The following is a 17,490-nucleotide window of genomic DNA, read 5'->3' as shown; positions in this document are numbered from 1 at the left end:
TCCAACACTGATAACCACAGTGAAAGTTCTCACCTAGATGGAGTTTAGAAGCCTGAAAACATTAGCTTTTATTTTTTGGCCTCTATGCTTTGTCCCTCCCCTGATTTCTCTGTCACTGATGGTCACTTTAAGACAGTAGGAAAAGCTAGGCTGGGTAAGAAGACAGTATCCTTAATGGGTTATTTGCTGGTAGGCTAGTTCCCACTGTGTGGCAGAGAATCCCAGGAAAGATTTAAGCCTTTTCTGCTACACCTGCTGCTTCACGGGTAGCTGCTTTAGCGTAGGTATACAAATGATCTTCATCTCAACTCTGCAGTGTACAAATTACTGGACTTGGGCAACATGGTGTACAAGCCACAAAGAAAACTTTCCTTAGCAGAACCATCACCTCCATTTCTGCTTGCAGGATGCCTAGTCCTTGCCTGAGCTCCTCTCTGTATTGTGGCAAGAAGCAGCCAACAAACACTCCTGTTCTGAATTCTCCTAACCATTTGCCTAGAGCTACAGGTTTGGTTGGCCCGTGGTCTGCCTTCCAGGGTAGTGGTGGTAAAAATTTTGCCATGGCCATAAAAAGTATGCCAATGCTGCATATTTTAGATTCTGTTTTGGTACAGAACACCAAATTTTATCATTAGTTAAAACGTAGGTTTTGGCTGCTATAGCAGAGTTCTAAAATAAGTTACTTAAAATAAAAGTTCATAGTAATAAGTTCAAGAGTATTACCCTTTCTGTAATAGACTGGGTGTAGGCAGTCCAGGCCTAGGGTGGGGGCTCCACTGTGTCAGAGGATGCATGTTTTTCTTTTGTTGCTCAGCCTTCCCCAGTGAATTGCCCTTATCTGCATAGTCCAACGTGGCTGCCTACCACCATATGGTCATTCCAGCCAACAGGAAGGGGAGAAAGAGGGAGGAAGGCACACCTTTCTCAGAGGCTGCATGTAATCGATTTCACTCCTGTTCCATTGGCTGAAACTTAGGCTAAGTCCTCCTCAAGCAGCAAGGGAGGCTGGGAAATACAGGTATGCCTCATTTTATTGCACTTTGCTTTTTTGCACTTCACGGATACTGTATTTTTTGCAAATTGAAGATTTGTGGCAACTCTGTGACGAGTTTTTTTCCAGCAACATTTGCTCATTTCATGTCTTTGTGTCAAATTATGGTAATTCTCGCAATATTTCCAACTTTTTCATCATTATTATATTTGTTATGTGATCAATGATCTTTGAAGTTGCTAGTGCAAAAAGATGATAACTCACTGAAGGCTCAGATGATGCTTAACATTTTATTTTACCAATAAAATATTTTAAAATTAAGGTATATACAAGTTTTTTAGACATGATGCTATTGTACACTAAACAGACTGCAGAATAATGTAAACATAACTTTTATATGCACTGAGAAGCCAAAAAATTCGTATGACTTGCTTTATTGTGATATTCACTTTATTGCAGTTGTCTGGAACTGCAGTATCTCTGCAGTATGCCTATATCGATGTTATTCTGGGTACTATGTGTTAGGCTAAATATTGGGGGTGTCAGTCCAAATGAAGGGGAGTATTAATCTTGGGGAATACCTCACAGTCCTCATTATCATAAACATGCTTTCCAAATTTAGTGAAAACCACTCAGTCATTTTCAAGTGATAGATTTACAGAGGGAACATAAAGACCTAATTTTATATCGGTACCTAGATTTTTTTAAAAGACCTTGACTATCATTTATTCCAACTACAGGCTTAGAAAGGAACCTAGGCAACAATCATTCTCATTGTGGAGGACTTTTAAAATAAAACTATTTTATTGAGATATAATTCACACACCACACAATTTATCCATTTAAAGTATACAACTCAGTATTTTTTAGTGTATCTACAGAGTTATGCAACCATCACCACAATCTGATTTTAAAATATTTCCATCACCCTAAAAGAAGCCCTGTGCATTAACAGTCAATCCTTCTTGCTCCCCTACACCTTCAGCCCTAAGCAGCCACTAACTCTACCTTAGGCCTCTATAAATTTGTATGGGTGGATTTTACACAGACTGAATGTCCAGTTTTGCTTGCCAGGCAGAAGAAATTATATTTGGCAGGCGAAGCCCTGGGAACGTGAGAAGCAAAGGCAAAGGGTCCGCCTCCAGAACAGGGATTAGTGTCCTGTGCTTCTGTGCACATTGTCCGAGCATTGGAGATACAGGATCAAAATAATGTCCTCATTCTCAAGGAACCTCTAGTTGAAGGAGGTAGATTGACACAAAAACAGACAATCACCGCTAAGTTTTATAAGTGCTAATACCTGAGGGAAAAGAGATGGCTGTGGACGCTCAGAGCCGGGATGCCTGCCCCAGCTTGAGGTGGGGGTTATGTGTGGGAGGGGGTAGTGTGTCCAACGAAGACTTTCTGCAGGAGATGAGTCTATTTTTCTCAGCACACTCCTTGTCCAAAGCCAACCAGGCTGTCAAAAAAAGGAGGAGAAATTTCTCCAGGAGAATAGCTTCTTCATTTTCATGAGTGTAAGCAATCAGATTTCTTTTTTTTTACAAACATATTTGAACTTATATATCCAAATTAGTATTGTACCCTGCCAAATCACCACTCTGGGAATCATACACTTATTCCAGTGCTGCATCTAGTGCTCAAAGCATTTTGAAACTCCTCTACGGGAATTATTTTTCAGCTAGTCGGTTTATGGGTCACCTAGGGGAACCAGTCACATTATTTTATAGTCATGCCTCATTTTTCACCTAAAATGATGTAACGAGATTTGATTACCCACTTTATTCATTAGACATGGCTCCAACCAATTTTCTTCTCTTTCCAAAGTTCACATTTTTCTCAAAGGATGAAATTTGTTAAGACTGAAGACTTTCAAAGAAAGTACCACAGACGGTAAAAACAGCTGCCTGAAAAAGAGTTCCAGAAATGTTAGTGCAATGTCAGCATTGTTTGAATACATACGTTGCTACCCAGGGTGTTTTGAAGGAGATAATATTAATTTAGATGAAAATACTCTGGTATAACTGTTGAAAATGAGTTACATTTTATACTGTTCAAGCACACTGCCCTGTCGAGAAGGTCTTAGAAGACAGTTCATGCTGAGGGAGATTGTGGCATTCCGCTTTCCTTCTGCAGTTTACCGCAGTGGGCTGGGGATCCAGTTCTCGTCCATCCTGGTAAGCATCTCAACATGCTTTGGTGCATTTAGAAATTGTACACAGTAGAAAGTTTTGTGAAAGCCCAAGTAGACAAAATGACCCTGACCTTGGAAGGCAGTACTATCAGCTCAAAGCCACAAAAACCAGAAACCTAGGTGTTAAGCCTGTGTCCACCTCAACTCTGAGAGATCATCCCATGATTGCAAAGAGGCCAGAAAATGGAGCTGGGTTGGCATAACTGGGTTGGGATGGGGAAAGATCTTTTGCTTTGGTAATAAAACTATTATGTTACGCTGCCCCATGGGGACTTTGAAAGAAATGCGTTCTGTGGAGCCAAATGAAATCCATTTAAAAATGAAGCAAAAGGAAAATAAGTGTAGGAAACTCAGATGGAATTGGGAGTGAGGTTGCCTCCTGTCACAAAAGACAGCTGCCTCTCTGGGTTGGGCCATGCAGTTGGCGCCAAGCCCTCTGAGGTCAAATTCACTAGAAACATGCTTATCACACAGTTCACCATAGCCTTTCACCGTGTAAGTAGATTTGGTATAAAGAGAGTAAAAATATCTGCCTTAACGATTAATGTGAGAACAAAGTAAAATTTGTGAAGCACTCACCATACTGCCTGACATTGGAAGTATGTAGCTAGCAAACAGAAGATTCTGATGATTCTAATGATTATTATGATTATTCCAAACTCTGAAGCCAGTGGAGGGGCAGAGGGGAAGGTCTTCTATGTCTGTCACCTCCACTGCCTACATATCCTATCCTGTCTCTGTCCATACGTTGTCCCTTGAATTTGATCTGTGAGGCAGAGGTTCACAGTTGCTCTAGGTGTCAGTCACAAGGCCATTGATTTGAGGCCTTCACCTTACTGGAGTCATGAGCTAGCAGTGCGTAGTTGAAGATGGGTATTTTGGGATGGATCTGTGGCATGGTTACCTGGCCCAGGCCACTGTCATGCTACAGATGGGAAGCTGCACGAAATGTGTGCTGGCATTACTGTGCACCTCCTGGACCACATGTATTTTCTCATTCAACAAGCACTGCTGAGCACTCTTTAAGTGCCAGGCACTGTGTGAGATAGTTGCAGGTACAAAGATAAATAAGACAAAATCTTCATTCTCATACCAGGATTCATGCTGGTAGAGGAGAATCCATAAGTAGTTACAAAAATATGGTGTGAATACTAGTGTATTAGTTTCCTGTTGCTGCTGTGATAAATGACTCCAAACTGGGTGGCTTAAAACTACAGAAATTTATTTTCTTACTGTTCTGGAGACGAGAACTCTGAAATCAAGGTGTTGGCAGGGTTGCACTCCCTCTGAATCTCCAGGGGAGAAGTTCAGGGAATCAAAGGATCACAGAGTCACTCAACCCAACCTTGAAGGGGAAGGGAAGAATGAGGATGTTTTCTCTGCCCAGACAAGGTGATTTTTGAGGCAAGTGCAGGATGATGAAGAGGAATCAGGGAGACCTTAGCTGAGAGTGAAGTGAGGGTGGAGGCAGGGCACAGTCGCTGCTTTAATGCATATACCTAATACCGTGGTTGTCCTATTTAAAACTATACTAATGGTAATAATTGACGAGAAGATTCCAGTGCTCCATAATCCACACTGCTTCTGTAGACTTCTGACATAATGTCAAACGGAAGACAGGCCACTTGGTGGCTCCTTGCATCTTACCAGATAACTTTAGTTCATAGCGATGGGTTGGAATTGAAGATTTTGGTTCAAATCTCAGTTGTACCATTTACTGTGCAATATCATGTATTCTGCTTAACTGATATAAATCTCAGTTTTCACACTTGTAAAATGGAATCGATTCTAGTATCTGCCCTATTGGAGAGTTTTATGAGAATTAATTTAAATAATGGGCACACAAAGGTTTGGAGGACTCCAAGGTGCAGTTATTGGTGCAGAGAACTCCAATCTTCGTCTCTGTCTTCACTGGCTTTCTTCCCTATGTGTCTGTCTCTGAATCTCCCTCTCCTTATAAAGACACCAGTGATTGGATTTATGGCCCATTCTAATCCAGTATGACCTCGTCTTAATTTGATCGCATCTGCAAAGACCCTTTTTCCAAATAAGATCACATTCACAGGTATCTGGGGTTCAGAATTTAACATATCTTTTTTTTTTTTTGGTGGGATGCTCAGTTCAACACACAACACCTGTGCTCTGTCTACCAAGTGCAGTGGGTTGTACAGGCATCAAAACTCATATACTTTGCACTTGCCCAATATCCCGATGAGAGTCACCTGGAATCTATTTCCTCTTAATTTTTTCCAAGTTCAAATGCACTTGATCATCCAAAGGAGCCATACAGCCTAAGCACCAGCTTTGGCGTTAAAACTGGTGTCGAAGCCTGCCTTCCAGTTTATTAGTTGTGAGGCTTTGAGCGAGTCATTTATTCCCTAAGCCTCAGTTTCCTCATCTGTGAAATGGGGATTGTGAGGATACCTATATCACAGGGTTGTTATTAAATAAACCTGCCTGAGAACCTACATGTAATCCTGTGTACCATGATAAGCCCTTTGCATGATCTCCTTTTATCCTGTCAACAACTCTTAAGAAGTTGGTATTTAGACCTCTGTTTTACTGATGAGGAAATAGAGGGTAAGTGATTTGCCCAAGATCACCAAGATACTAAAAATTATCAAGAGTAAGGATGCAAACCTAGATTTCCACTATGCTGAATTCCTCAAGGTAGACATTTTTAATAGAGTTATCTAGAGCTGTAGTCTAGGGGGTTCCCGAATCTTTTATGTTGTGGTGCAACTTTTGATTTTCCTGAAGCCTTGTTCTCACTTAAATCTTAAAACCCAGTGAGAGTGTCCTGCCTCTGCCCACTTGGGCTACTGTTTATCCCAGGAACTCCCATAAATAGTGTAGAGTGGGAAAATGACCACATCTCTTTAGATCGCTGTTTTAAAAGCTATTGCATATTGTGTATTTGCCACATAATACAATGAGAGGCAACACGGCATGATGGTTAAGAGGGTGGGTTCTGGAGCCAGATTCCCTGGGTTCAAAACCCATCTCCACAATTTCCCAGCTATTTGACCTTGGGCAGATGACATAACCAGTGTTCTTATACCTAAGATAGGGGCTGAGAATAATAGTATTGATCTCATAGGGTTGTTATAAAGATTAAGTGGGTTAATGCTTGTAAAGCTCTTGGAACACTGCCCAGCACATCGTCACCTACTGCAATTATCTCCTACTGTACAACAGCCTTTAAAGCAGTGTCGTTGTCCCTGTTTTACAAATAAGAAAAATGAGACCAGAAAGGCCATACACAGCCAGAAGCTGGCAAAGGCAGGATTCGGACCCAGGCCTGTCTGAAGTCCTCTGGTTAGAGCAGGGACTGTAGATTCCCCTTCCTCCACCTTTACCCTGGCCCATCGTAGGTGTTTAATCTGTCCCACAGGCCGACCCAGAGCATTGATTCTCTCCTGCCTGGGCCCACGTGCTTTAGAGATCAGGGGTTGTGTTAGAAGGATGGGATCCGTCCTTCTCAGTATCTCTATTTTGGTAGTTTATATAACATTTACTGAGTGGCTACTCTACAGGCTGGCATTGTGATAAGCACTTTACACGCCTTTCCTCATTTGCTGTCAGAACCTTTAAAGGAAGTTTTACTATCCCCATTTTACAGAAACTCAGACTCACAAAGACCCCATAGAAAAAGATGCCCCCTCTCTGTGGCCACCTTCATTCAGTTTCTTTACAGCTGGACATCCTAGTTTGGCCAGACCGTGCAATTGGAAAAATCCTTAGTGAGGAGACAGAATAATGTAACGTCTCTTATTCTTAAACGTCAAGAAATCTGGCACATTTTAATTATTTGACAGAGGGCCAATCACTGTCTGCCACAGAATTCCAAGGGATTTGATTCTCATTGTATTCCAGGTGAATGGTACCCCTGAGAGTTGTGTAATGCTGCTCCAGGCAGGTAGCCCACCCATTCTGAGGCTGTAGGAAATCTTGCTTGTGATTCCATTTTCTAACACAAGAGGGAAGCATACAGCTATGAATGATTTGAAATAAAGCAATTCTTTATAGATAGACCTCTTTTTACCAAAGGATTTTAATACATAGTTCCTGGTAATAGCCAGAATATGGGACAATATTCTGCTAACTCCAAATGAATGTTCTTCACGTATTTAAACGAAAAAAAATTTAAGGATGCTCCAAAAAGGAAATAAGATAAAAATACATATAAAAATTTTATATGAACCATATTCATTGTTTTTTTAAGTCAGAATGATTGAATATTGGTGATTTCTTATTAAACAGGAGTCTTCTTGACATGTGCATTTTGTATGAAAGTAATTCCTAAGCCTTGAGCATCTTCAAGTTGGAGAGACTGTTTTTAGATTTAACCGCACAAGTTAAGAATGGTATTTGTGGAGTGGGGAATGCCTTCCAAAAATTTTCTCTCTCCTCTGAACACTCAGAGCACCCTTGCAAGCTCCCAGATTTTACTCCTTTAAAAATGATTTATTGACTTATTAATCTCTCCTTTTAGATCAGGAGTTTGACAACTTGAGTCTGTCATCTTCCCGTGGTGCACAGTGCCTAATGATCTGAATGGAAAAAGTCAGTTTACATAGTAACTGTTGGACATATGGGTGTAAGCAGAGGGCCAACAGACTGGCAGATGCTAAAGGATGTACACGCTCCTAGGCAGCGGTTTTGTTTGTTTTTAACTTCAAAATATGCTTCAGGAGTATTTTTTGAGCCTGGGATTCTGTACAACTCTAAGCAAACCATTTGGTCCTTGTAATTCTTCTGGCCTTGTACCTTTATAGCTTAATGTAGTTTCTCCTTTTCTTTAAAGGACACTTCCTAACTCTATTAAAACATATGTACTCATAGATAGCTATTAAACGCAGCTACATATTTTCAGATTGGTTCAGGGTAGTCATAAAAGCTAACTCTTATGTAGGACTCACAGGGCACTAGAACCAGCCAGTGCTAAGCTCTTTATACTTATTAACTCATTGTACCTTTATACAACAAACCTGTGCTGTAGGTACTATATCTTTCTTTTCTTAACTCTCTTTAAGAGATGCATTTTTTAAAAAATTGAGGTATAATCAACATATAACATTGTGTTAGTTTCAGGTGTACAAGCTAATGATTCTAGATTGCAATACTATGAAATGATCGCCACAGTAAGTCTAAGGAGGTGCTATTCTCAGTCCCCGTTTCAAAGATGAGAAAATGGGGGCGCCGAGAGGTTAAATACGTTGCCCAAGGTCTCCTTGCTGTTGGCTGAGGTTGCTCAAAGTGTGAAGGCAGGAGGTTTCTTTTCTTCCTCTTCTTGCCTGGATGGGACAGCAGGTGGAGCCTGCCTCAGAGCTGGCAAATGGGGGCCATGCACTGCAGAGCCCTGCTCAACACACTGAAGCATGCAGGTGTGGCAAGCAATAGAAACCCAGTCTGACACACTGAGCCTCTAAGAGGACTGTATCGTAAGGCCAGAGGGTCTCCTGAAAGCCAAGGGCAGGGTGGGCACTTGGGCCTCACAAGAGCCTGAGGCAAGAGGAGCCCAGGCAGCTAGCCTCTGTCTCTCCTCTCTGTTTATCTCAGCACATCTGCTTCATTTTCCTCTCTCTGCTGACCCCATTGTCAGTGTAAGTTGGTGCGGGGTGTGTGTGTGTGTGTGTGTGTGTGTGTGAGAGAGAGAGAGAGAGAGAGAGAGAGAGAGATTAGGAGTTACCTTTCCAATGGAATTGGGGGTGACACTGACTGGAAATCTGGCTATGGAAGCACCCCAGTCCAGAATGCCAGTGCCACCAGGGGAGTCTCAAGTGGCTTGTGTTCAAAGACCACAATCCCCAACTCTCATGTCTCACGAGTCTGCAACCCTTACCCACTTGAGAAGATTCATCTAACCTATATTCTGCCTGAATCTCCTCTGAATTCTTTTCCAGTTCTTCCTATACATCAGGCCCCCAGCTCTTAGGGATGCCTGAGTGGTCCAGAGGTGGATCCTGCGTAATATTGTCTCATATTCTCATGTATCATCTGGCTGCCAGTTACAATTCTATAGATATTCTCATGACACGACATCCCTGCCCCACAGCGCCTGAGTTTACCTGTATTCCCAGTTCAAAACTAACTGCATCTGACTGGCACACTTTTGAATCCTAATTCTAGATTCCTAGGAGAAAAAATATGAGTGATCCAGCTTTGGTCAGGTGTCTGCCGTTGGTGATCATGGCCTGCCATCAGGGTCCTGCAGTAGAAACTTGGCCCTAGGTATCCACTGTTGTGGGGTGGGATAGGGGACAGTTCTCAGAGAAGAGAGAGAGTGAACTGAAGGGGTCAGAGGAAAGAGCTTGTTCGGGTAGTGTCTCCATATTGGAGGAAAATAACTTAAAAGGGCCCAAACTGGCCAAGACTCAAAGTTGAAGTCCTTTGTAAGAGGAGCAGCTTTTGACAAGATCACAGAGACCAGGATCCTCAGAGCCACCTCAGCTGCAGAGGCAATCCTTTTTTGCAAGCCTTGATTCATCTTTTTCCAGTCTCTCCTCCAAGCTATTTGATGCACCACTGGCAGCCATTCAACTTTCCAAAAAATAGCAGTTTGTATTCCTCTGGCTTAAAAATTTCCATAGCTTTTGGTGTCTGCAGAATAAACTTTATTGTGATTCATGAGACTCTATAATCTTGCCCCAACTACTTTTCAGCCTTACCCCATCACTGCAACCTCTTGCGAGCCATAGCTCTGTCCATGCACCTCCAGGACAGCACGGAGGCCACCAGGCTGTGATGGCTCCTCCAAAAAGAACTTCTTAAGAACAAAAGTCCGTTCGCCTGTTTTTCCTATCCCTATCACCCCTCAGAATGTGAAAAAAATTCGTATCTTTACATCATTTTCTAGTTCACAAAGGCTTTCACAGACATTCGGGGAAGTCATCGTCCCCCAAACCTTGTGAGGCAGGTATCATTATCCCATTTTAGAGATGAGGACATTAAGGATGGAAGGGTGAGGGGCTGACATTTACTGATAATCTGCTGTATGCCAGACACAGGTACTAAGTGTTTTCACACCTGTTGCCTGATTCAGTTCTCAGAACAACCTTGACAGCTATCCCCATCTTACAGGCTCAAGTCAGTTAACTTGCTCGAGATTATACCTCCTCATACATTTTAGAGTGCAAGATATGAGCCCTGGGGCTTCCCTGGTGGCACAGTGGTTGAGAGTCCGCCTGCCGATGCAGCGGGCACGGGTTCGTGCCCCGGTCCGGGAGGATCCCACATGCTGCGGAGCAGCTGGGCCTGTGAGCCATGGCCGCTGGGGCTGCGTGTCCAGAGCCTGTGCTCCGCCACGGGAGAGGCCACAGCAGTGACAGGCCCACGTACCGCAAAAAAAAAAAAAAAAAGATATGAGCCCTGGTTGTGTCTGGCTCCTGAACCTGTGGTTTTTGCATTATCCTGCAGTGCCTCTCCTGGGGCTGGCATTCACTGCATGCCTACTTACTGTTGGTTGGAGAAATGAATGACTTTTCCCAGCTTTCGTTTCCTGTCACTGGGGTCAAACACGCCAAGCACTCAGGCAAGCACCTGCAGCTGTCACAAGCGCAGGGCTTTGGGCTGGGGGTCTAATGAGCCCTGCTGCTTTTAGCCCAGTTAGTAGCTTTCTTTCTAGTGCTTGTGCTGAGAGAAAGCGTTACCAGTTCTATCCACTATGCCCACACCTGTGGCATTTTCTAAAGAATAATTCTTGGTGTGAAGAGGCGAACCTTTTCAGGCCCTGGGTCCAGCCCTCCCACTGGCCCTGGGGCACAGCAGTTAGTAACCCAGTAAATATTTGTCAATGGCAAAAAACAAAGAAAGGTAGAATGAATAAAGGATTGGCAAGTCTTCAGTTTCTGCTGTGTTCTCCTAGGAAGGCATCATTGCTGATCAGAGTGGGAGCTGGAGTCTTTGCGAGGCTGGGAGCGAAGGGGTTCATAACTCTGCCATTGTGAAATTGATTGGACCCAAGACCAGGATGAAAGTTCCTTGTCTGAAGGGAATAATCCTTAAATCCTCTGCATGGTTTAAATGTAATTTGTGTCATTGTGAAGGAGTACTGGCAAGGCAGGCGAATTCATTAGGCTAAATTGGGTTCGCTATGCTCGACAGTAACGTTTCCGAAGATGAAGTTCAACCTTTGCTGGAGAGCTCAGACAAATGAGTTTCTTAATAGCCAGCCCACTTAGTCTGAGCGTCTTCGGAAGCTTAATGTTTTTAATGCTTCTTCTTTTTTACCACACTTCACAGTCCATCTAACATTGCTGCTTCTGGTAATATTTTTATGTGGGGTTGAATTCTGTAGTGTCCATAAAATTATGACCCAGGCCCATCTTTAGAACAGAAGCTTTTCTAGGGCAAGGATTATATCTTTTTGGTTTAGTTTTGCATGTTGACAAACACCATGCTGACACGTGTAGTTGGTGAAAACATTGCTCTTCATTTTGGGGAACAGAACTCTCTCCTTCGGAGCCTTAGATTTGATGTGCACTTAAATTGCTGGATATTCATTGGCACGTGCAGGGGCCATGAGAGATGAGGTCTTTTCCAGTCCATGCCTCGCCGTAAAGCTGGCTCACATACAGTGAAGTAAAAAAGTGTACGTGCCCACACGGACATTCCCATCCAGGAAGGGGGCGCTGGGTTCACCTAGTGACCTGATTCCCCAGGTTTCACAGGTAGGACTTCCCGGTGCTCAAACACTGCTGTCTATTTCCATTTGTGTTCAATAATGTTTTAAATATGAAGATGTTCCGCTGGGGAGCTATATTTAAAAACCTTGGAAGTGAGAGGCCATCAAATAATGAACCCCAAAGTGGCATATCAGCTAATTGGAGAGTTAGGAGTAGAAGACCACCAGCATTATTGTTTGCAATGATTCTTCTAAACTACTTTAGAATATATATTTTTTAACCTTTAAGAATCAGAATACTTACGTTTGGAATACTTTCTGTATCAGTCAGTTTTTAGGTGGTTAGAAACTGGTACTAGGCCTAGGAACAGGCTTAATCCTGGAGAAGTGTAGCTCTTACGACACTTTCAATGTGAAAAATATTTTTAGAAACAAATTTTAGTTCATATGAAAACACACTGCTAAGCTGAGGTGTTCTAGTATATGATGTGGCCACTGTCTTTAAAAAAACAAACAAACAAGCATTTGCCATCCTTTGAAATAACACCTGTTGGATCTTATGCTGCAAACAAGCCCATTTTGATGCTTGTGGGGGTTTTTTGTGTTGAACATCTATCGATTTTGAATTTTCATAGTTATGCCTTGATTCTTCATCATTTCTCATCTTACGAAATTGATTTGCATTGACCATAAACTGTAAATAAAATAAGTGAATGTGTGGGAAAAGCCCCCAACAAAACATTACTCTTCTAGTTCTGGCTTCAGAAAGAGCTGAGAGAGAGTGGTCGATCACCAGCAGAGAACATGCTGGAAAGTGTGGGCAGAGAAGCTTTAGTGGGGATATTGGAGCCCCTTTTCAACGAAGTGTCCCTGAATCTATGCTGGGCTTTCAAGACCTTGTTAAGGACACTACCAATTACATGGTTGGTTGCTCTGTTATTCCCAATGAAAAGACTGTTGAGTTGATATTTCATGAATGCGGATCTATTATTAAATATGTCAAGACACATAGACTGGCATAATTTGCAAGCCTATCTAAAACCAGAGAAAAATGGCCACGGAACTTAATATATATGAATTAAAAAAATGCATTTGTATTAAGTTGAAAAACATTGGGTGTGTAAACTACTGTTCATAAAGGAAGCTTACTTCCTAAGAATTTTGGTTTTAAACTTGAAATAAGAGGGAAAAATAAGCTATAAAAAGCAATTGTCTTTTGGCTGACTGGTTTTCAGCTTAATAGACGTGTCTTGTGAATTGTTATAATGTTATGTCTCGAGGTCCTCTTTTCAGGTGGGCCAGCCCCGTTTGCCATTTGAAGGAGACTAGGCTTCCTTGGTAGTGGCCTGCTTTCTGCTCATGAGCCCGTTAGCTCTCCTGGTCCAGTATGTGTAGCCCCTGGAGCACAGAGACATTCTTGCCTCACAGAGGGCAGTCTGCTGCTCTCAGGGCCTGTCTGCTTTTGGAACTGGCTTGACAAATTATTAGAAAAATACTCAGATTTTGTTTCTCAAGAGATTACTACTTTTCCCTTGAAAACCTGACTTTTATGTGCACATCAAACTCCCCAGACATGTGGCGTAACTAGTCTTGATTTACTTTTTAAGCCTTGTTAACAAGTTCACCAAAACCTTGACAGTGGAGCTTCGTAATTGACACCTTTTGCTGAGCCAGATAAAGAACACAACGTACCGAAATAGATTATTAATAAAATCTCAGGGATCAAATGGGATGAGGTAGAACGTTTTTAAACATCTTAGGTTCTTCAAATGCAAAGGACTTAAACTGCTTCACTAAAAATGTTTTCTTAAAAGTCAAGTCTACTTAAAACTGAGAATATGAATATACAAATTTTAATCTTATGTTCATATTATTCTTCCAAATAATAACTTGATCAAGCCTCATGCATTCAGAAAAACTTACTTCCCTCTCCCCCTACCACACACACACTATTCTGCTTATGTTTTCAAGGATGTGGTGCATCTTCATCCCTACTTTTCTATAAGTTCAAGGGAATGACCAAGCTGTTGGTCATTCAGGGCATATTTGAGAATCTATTCTTCTAGAACTGAATACTTTTTTTGTTAAATCTTTGGTGGCCAGTGAATAAATCTGTTCTGTTAGATGCTTTTTTTCCTTCTCACTGGGATTGCATGTGGGAAGTAAAAAAAAATCACTTGAGTATCAAATACTTAAGTATCAAAAATGACAGTGATGAAAGGAAACCAGAGGTAACTGAGATCCTTCACTTCCATTTTAAGATTGACCTTTAACTTGTGAGATGGCCTGGAACAACTTTAGCTGCAGATGGCCTTCTCAGCGATGACTGCCCAGAGAGGCTCTGTTTTAAGGGGTGTCGGTAGCAGAGAGCCTGGTGGGAGCCACACCAGGGTGTCTTGTTAATGATCCTGCCTCTTAGGACCGCACTTGCTCCGTCTTTGCCTGGCTCTGAGAGTGGAGTCTGGAGGCCACCTGGTGTTTGTAACTGAAGTCTGCTGCATGCAACACCCTCTGGACCCATCTCCACCCTAACAGGGAAACGAGGCAAAAATAATTGAAGGGTATTTGGCTTGGTTATGTGGGCAGACTGTCCTCATCAAAACAACTTTGAAGATCAGGAATTAACTCTGCTTCGTCATTGAGAGTGATCTTCCAGGCAAGACCTCTGTTTTAGTTACTCGGCCAACACTGTTGCAGCTTCGGTTTGGACAGACTATTTGGGGGACCCTTGGCTGCTTTCTGGGCACCCTCACTGAGCCAACTGGTGGAAGTGAAAGATGAGTGATCCTGATGAATGGATTTCCGGGAAATACAGAAAAATGGAAGAAGGTCCTCTCCCTCTGTTGACTTTTGCTACAGCTCCCTACTACGACCAGAAACCAGGAACTAGTGGATTACGGAAGAAAACCTATTATTTCGAGGCAAAGCCATGCTATCTGGAGAATTTCATCCAGAGTGTATTCTTTTCCATAGACCTAAAAGATCGCCAGGGATCCTCACTGGTGGTTGGTGGAGATGGGCGGTATTTTAATAAATCAGCAATAGAGACAATAGTGCAGATGGCAGCTGCCAATGGGGTTGGTATACGATAAGTATTGCTATGCTTCTGGCTCTCCACATAACCTCTTAATTTTGCAGAAATATACACAAGTACAAAGATTTGTATATTGTAAACACCTCAATGCTACTAGCATCCAATTAAGTTTCATTGTGACTTCAGAGATTGTATATTGTGATATTACCCCTGAAATTACATTAGTCACATTGGGATATGGGAATGTAAGCTTAATTTCTTATGTTGTGCTCTGTGCCTGTTGCTTGAAAAAGTACCTGTTGCTTTTACACATTCAAAGCGTACCCCAGGCTTAAGCTGTCTTATCTACATTCAACTAGTTTTGAGGGACACTCTGTCCTGTGTATGAGGCTCTAATGAGCAGCGGAGAGAAGAAGATTTTGTTTTCTTTCAATGGCTTCCTTGTTGAAGTTCAGTCACTTGTCAAACAGGAAAACAAAAGCCAGGGCACGCTGTTATTTGTGGATCCCGGTAGTTGTGCAGAAATGCTAGGAGGGAATTGGAAAATGTTAGGTGTGAGCTTTCCAAGAGGACCTGTTACAGGGGAACCCACTTATAATGACCTTGAACACAAAGAAGCCCTGTGTGTGGTGAATTTGTGCAGCAGGGTAGAGATAATAACTCCTGTAAGACTATAATATATGGAGGCTCTGCTAAAGCTCTGCATCGTGAAAAACTGTGTTGCCTGAATTAACCAAATCAGAAGGAATCTTGCACCAGGAAGCATTGATCTTGATAATCTAACAATTTGCACAGCCTTACTGATTTACAGGAAGGCAGGCATCAGGACATTGGTGTTTTTGCTCTGCAAATTCCTCTGTGGGACCAAAAATATATTTTTAGATTTTAGATTACACTTAGCAATAATTTGGAGCACACAGTCCTTCAGTACTTATAAATTTTAAAAATCTGTTTTATTTCCTTTCTGGAAGCAATTCTGATTCTGAGAACATAAAAATTTAGCATTGTAGCCAAATGTGTTGGGCATTCATTTTCAGTCTGTTTTAACAACACACTAAGAAGGTGTGATTACAAAAGCCAAATTAAAAAAAAAGCGTACGTTATCAAATTTAGAAGAGTTTGTAGATCCTACTGTTTATGTGAGGTTTCCTTTATACCCAGTTTCAGAATGTGAATGCCTCTCATGTAAAATTTGCTGATAAAGTACTCAAATATGAAATTATGACACATACACATTTTTAAGATAAAATGTGACATGCTGTCCATTTGAGGAGAGCTGCAAAGGGAACGAACGGTATTAAGATGCTTTTAATCTCTTGGGGGAGAACGAATGGAACATTATTTCTCCGAATATATCTAGATTGTTGAGTGGATCTGGTACACTGTCCCCTTTGCTGTGATATATTTGGCTTCATTTCATTTTTGTGCAAAGCAGAAGGATGTGGAAGATGTGGTAGGAATGTGTAATTCAGGCAGACGCTATAGACTTTCTCAGATTTACCATCTGAAGGTTTGCTAAATAATGCAATCAAGTGATAATACTTGACTAAATATGGTAACTGCGTATTTGGTAGAGCTGTGACAGCCCCAGCAATATTTTCAAGTCTTTCCAAGGACATTCCTCATTAAAAATAGTGTTGCATTTAAACGTCACACTACCCAGCTGACTTACATAAAACGTTTAGTGGACCCATAAAGCACTTTCATCTGATAAAACCTATCAAATCCTATATAGTTTGATTTCTTTTTCTAGCGTATCCTAAATTCCGACTATTTTAACATCCCTTTGATTGTGGGCAGAACTTTAGGGAGGCAATCTAAAGGAAAGAAAATTTATTGCCACAGATTTTGGTAGAAGTCAATGTTCCTTCCTCAGCTCTGTCAATACCCACTCCACCCGTGAGCCGATTCTAGGAGAACTTCTCAGCCTAGTGAGCTACATGGAGATCATTTCATTTCTCCCCTTTAGTACAGTTTTATCTGGTACATTTACAGATAATGGAATACACTCTGCCTTTGTTTTTATTTGCATAGAGCTGTCTGCATTTACAGGCAATTTTAATGTACAAAATAAAACTTTGGTGGGGCCCCGTTTATAGTACGGGTATGTCATTCAGTCCCCCGAGCTTTAAACCTAGAGATAATTTTAGAAATGAGAATAGAACCTGTGTGTATGACTGGCAGAGCAAAGAAAATGGAACTTGTTTTTTTGTTTGTTTTTGTGTGAAACATAAAACACCAGGCCCTATTTTCAATTAAAAGGAATATTTTAAAGTTTGCTCCCTGTCATGGTTAACTATCAAATGTGGGGTTGGGGGGAGAGTGAGGTATCCAGCTTGGCAGCAGGACGTGAGTCTTACGGAAGGGAGTAGAGGGCCAGGAGGAAGGGCAGGAAAGGCTGCTTGGTGAAGGACTCTCAGTGTGGCATGAAGGGCTATCTCTAAGTTGGTAGACACTTGGGACCCAGGGAAGGGTTTTTTTTTTTTAATTTTCTTTTTTGTGGTAGAGTATACCTAACAAAATTTGCTGTTTTAACCATTTTTAAGTGTACAATTCATTGGTATTCATTACATTCACAATGTTCTGCAACCATCACCACTATCTAGTTCCAGAACCTTTTCATCATCTCATCCAAAACTCTGTAC

At 41.8% G+C, this 17,490-nt stretch overlaps 1 protein-coding gene across 3 annotated transcripts in view; it reads left to right on the top strand.

Moving 5' to 3' along the window:
* The window catches only part of PGM1 (phosphoglucomutase 1), a 55,523-nt gene that overhangs the window by 6,931 nt on the left and 31,102 nt on the right, over positions 1-17,490 (top strand). The window contains exon 1 of one of the 3 annotated variants that reach the window (XM_049705269.1): positions 14,428-14,888. The exons of the other annotated variants lie outside the window; for them this stretch is intronic. Coding sequence (XP_049561226.1) covers positions 14,589-14,888 — 300 coding nt within the window. The 5' untranslated portion in view covers positions 14,428-14,588. Of the gene's footprint in view, positions 1-14,427; positions 14,889-17,490 lie in introns of those variants that run through there. 3 annotated transcript variants of the gene reach the window in all.

This window comes from Orcinus orca, chromosome 1 (genome assembly GCF_937001465.1).
Source record: "Orcinus orca chromosome 1, mOrcOrc1.1, whole genome shotgun sequence".
In the NCBI taxonomy this organism is placed as follows: domain Eukaryota; kingdom Metazoa; phylum Chordata; class Mammalia; order Artiodactyla; family Delphinidae; genus Orcinus; species Orcinus orca.
This window is presented reverse-complemented; position numbering and strand designations above follow the sequence as displayed.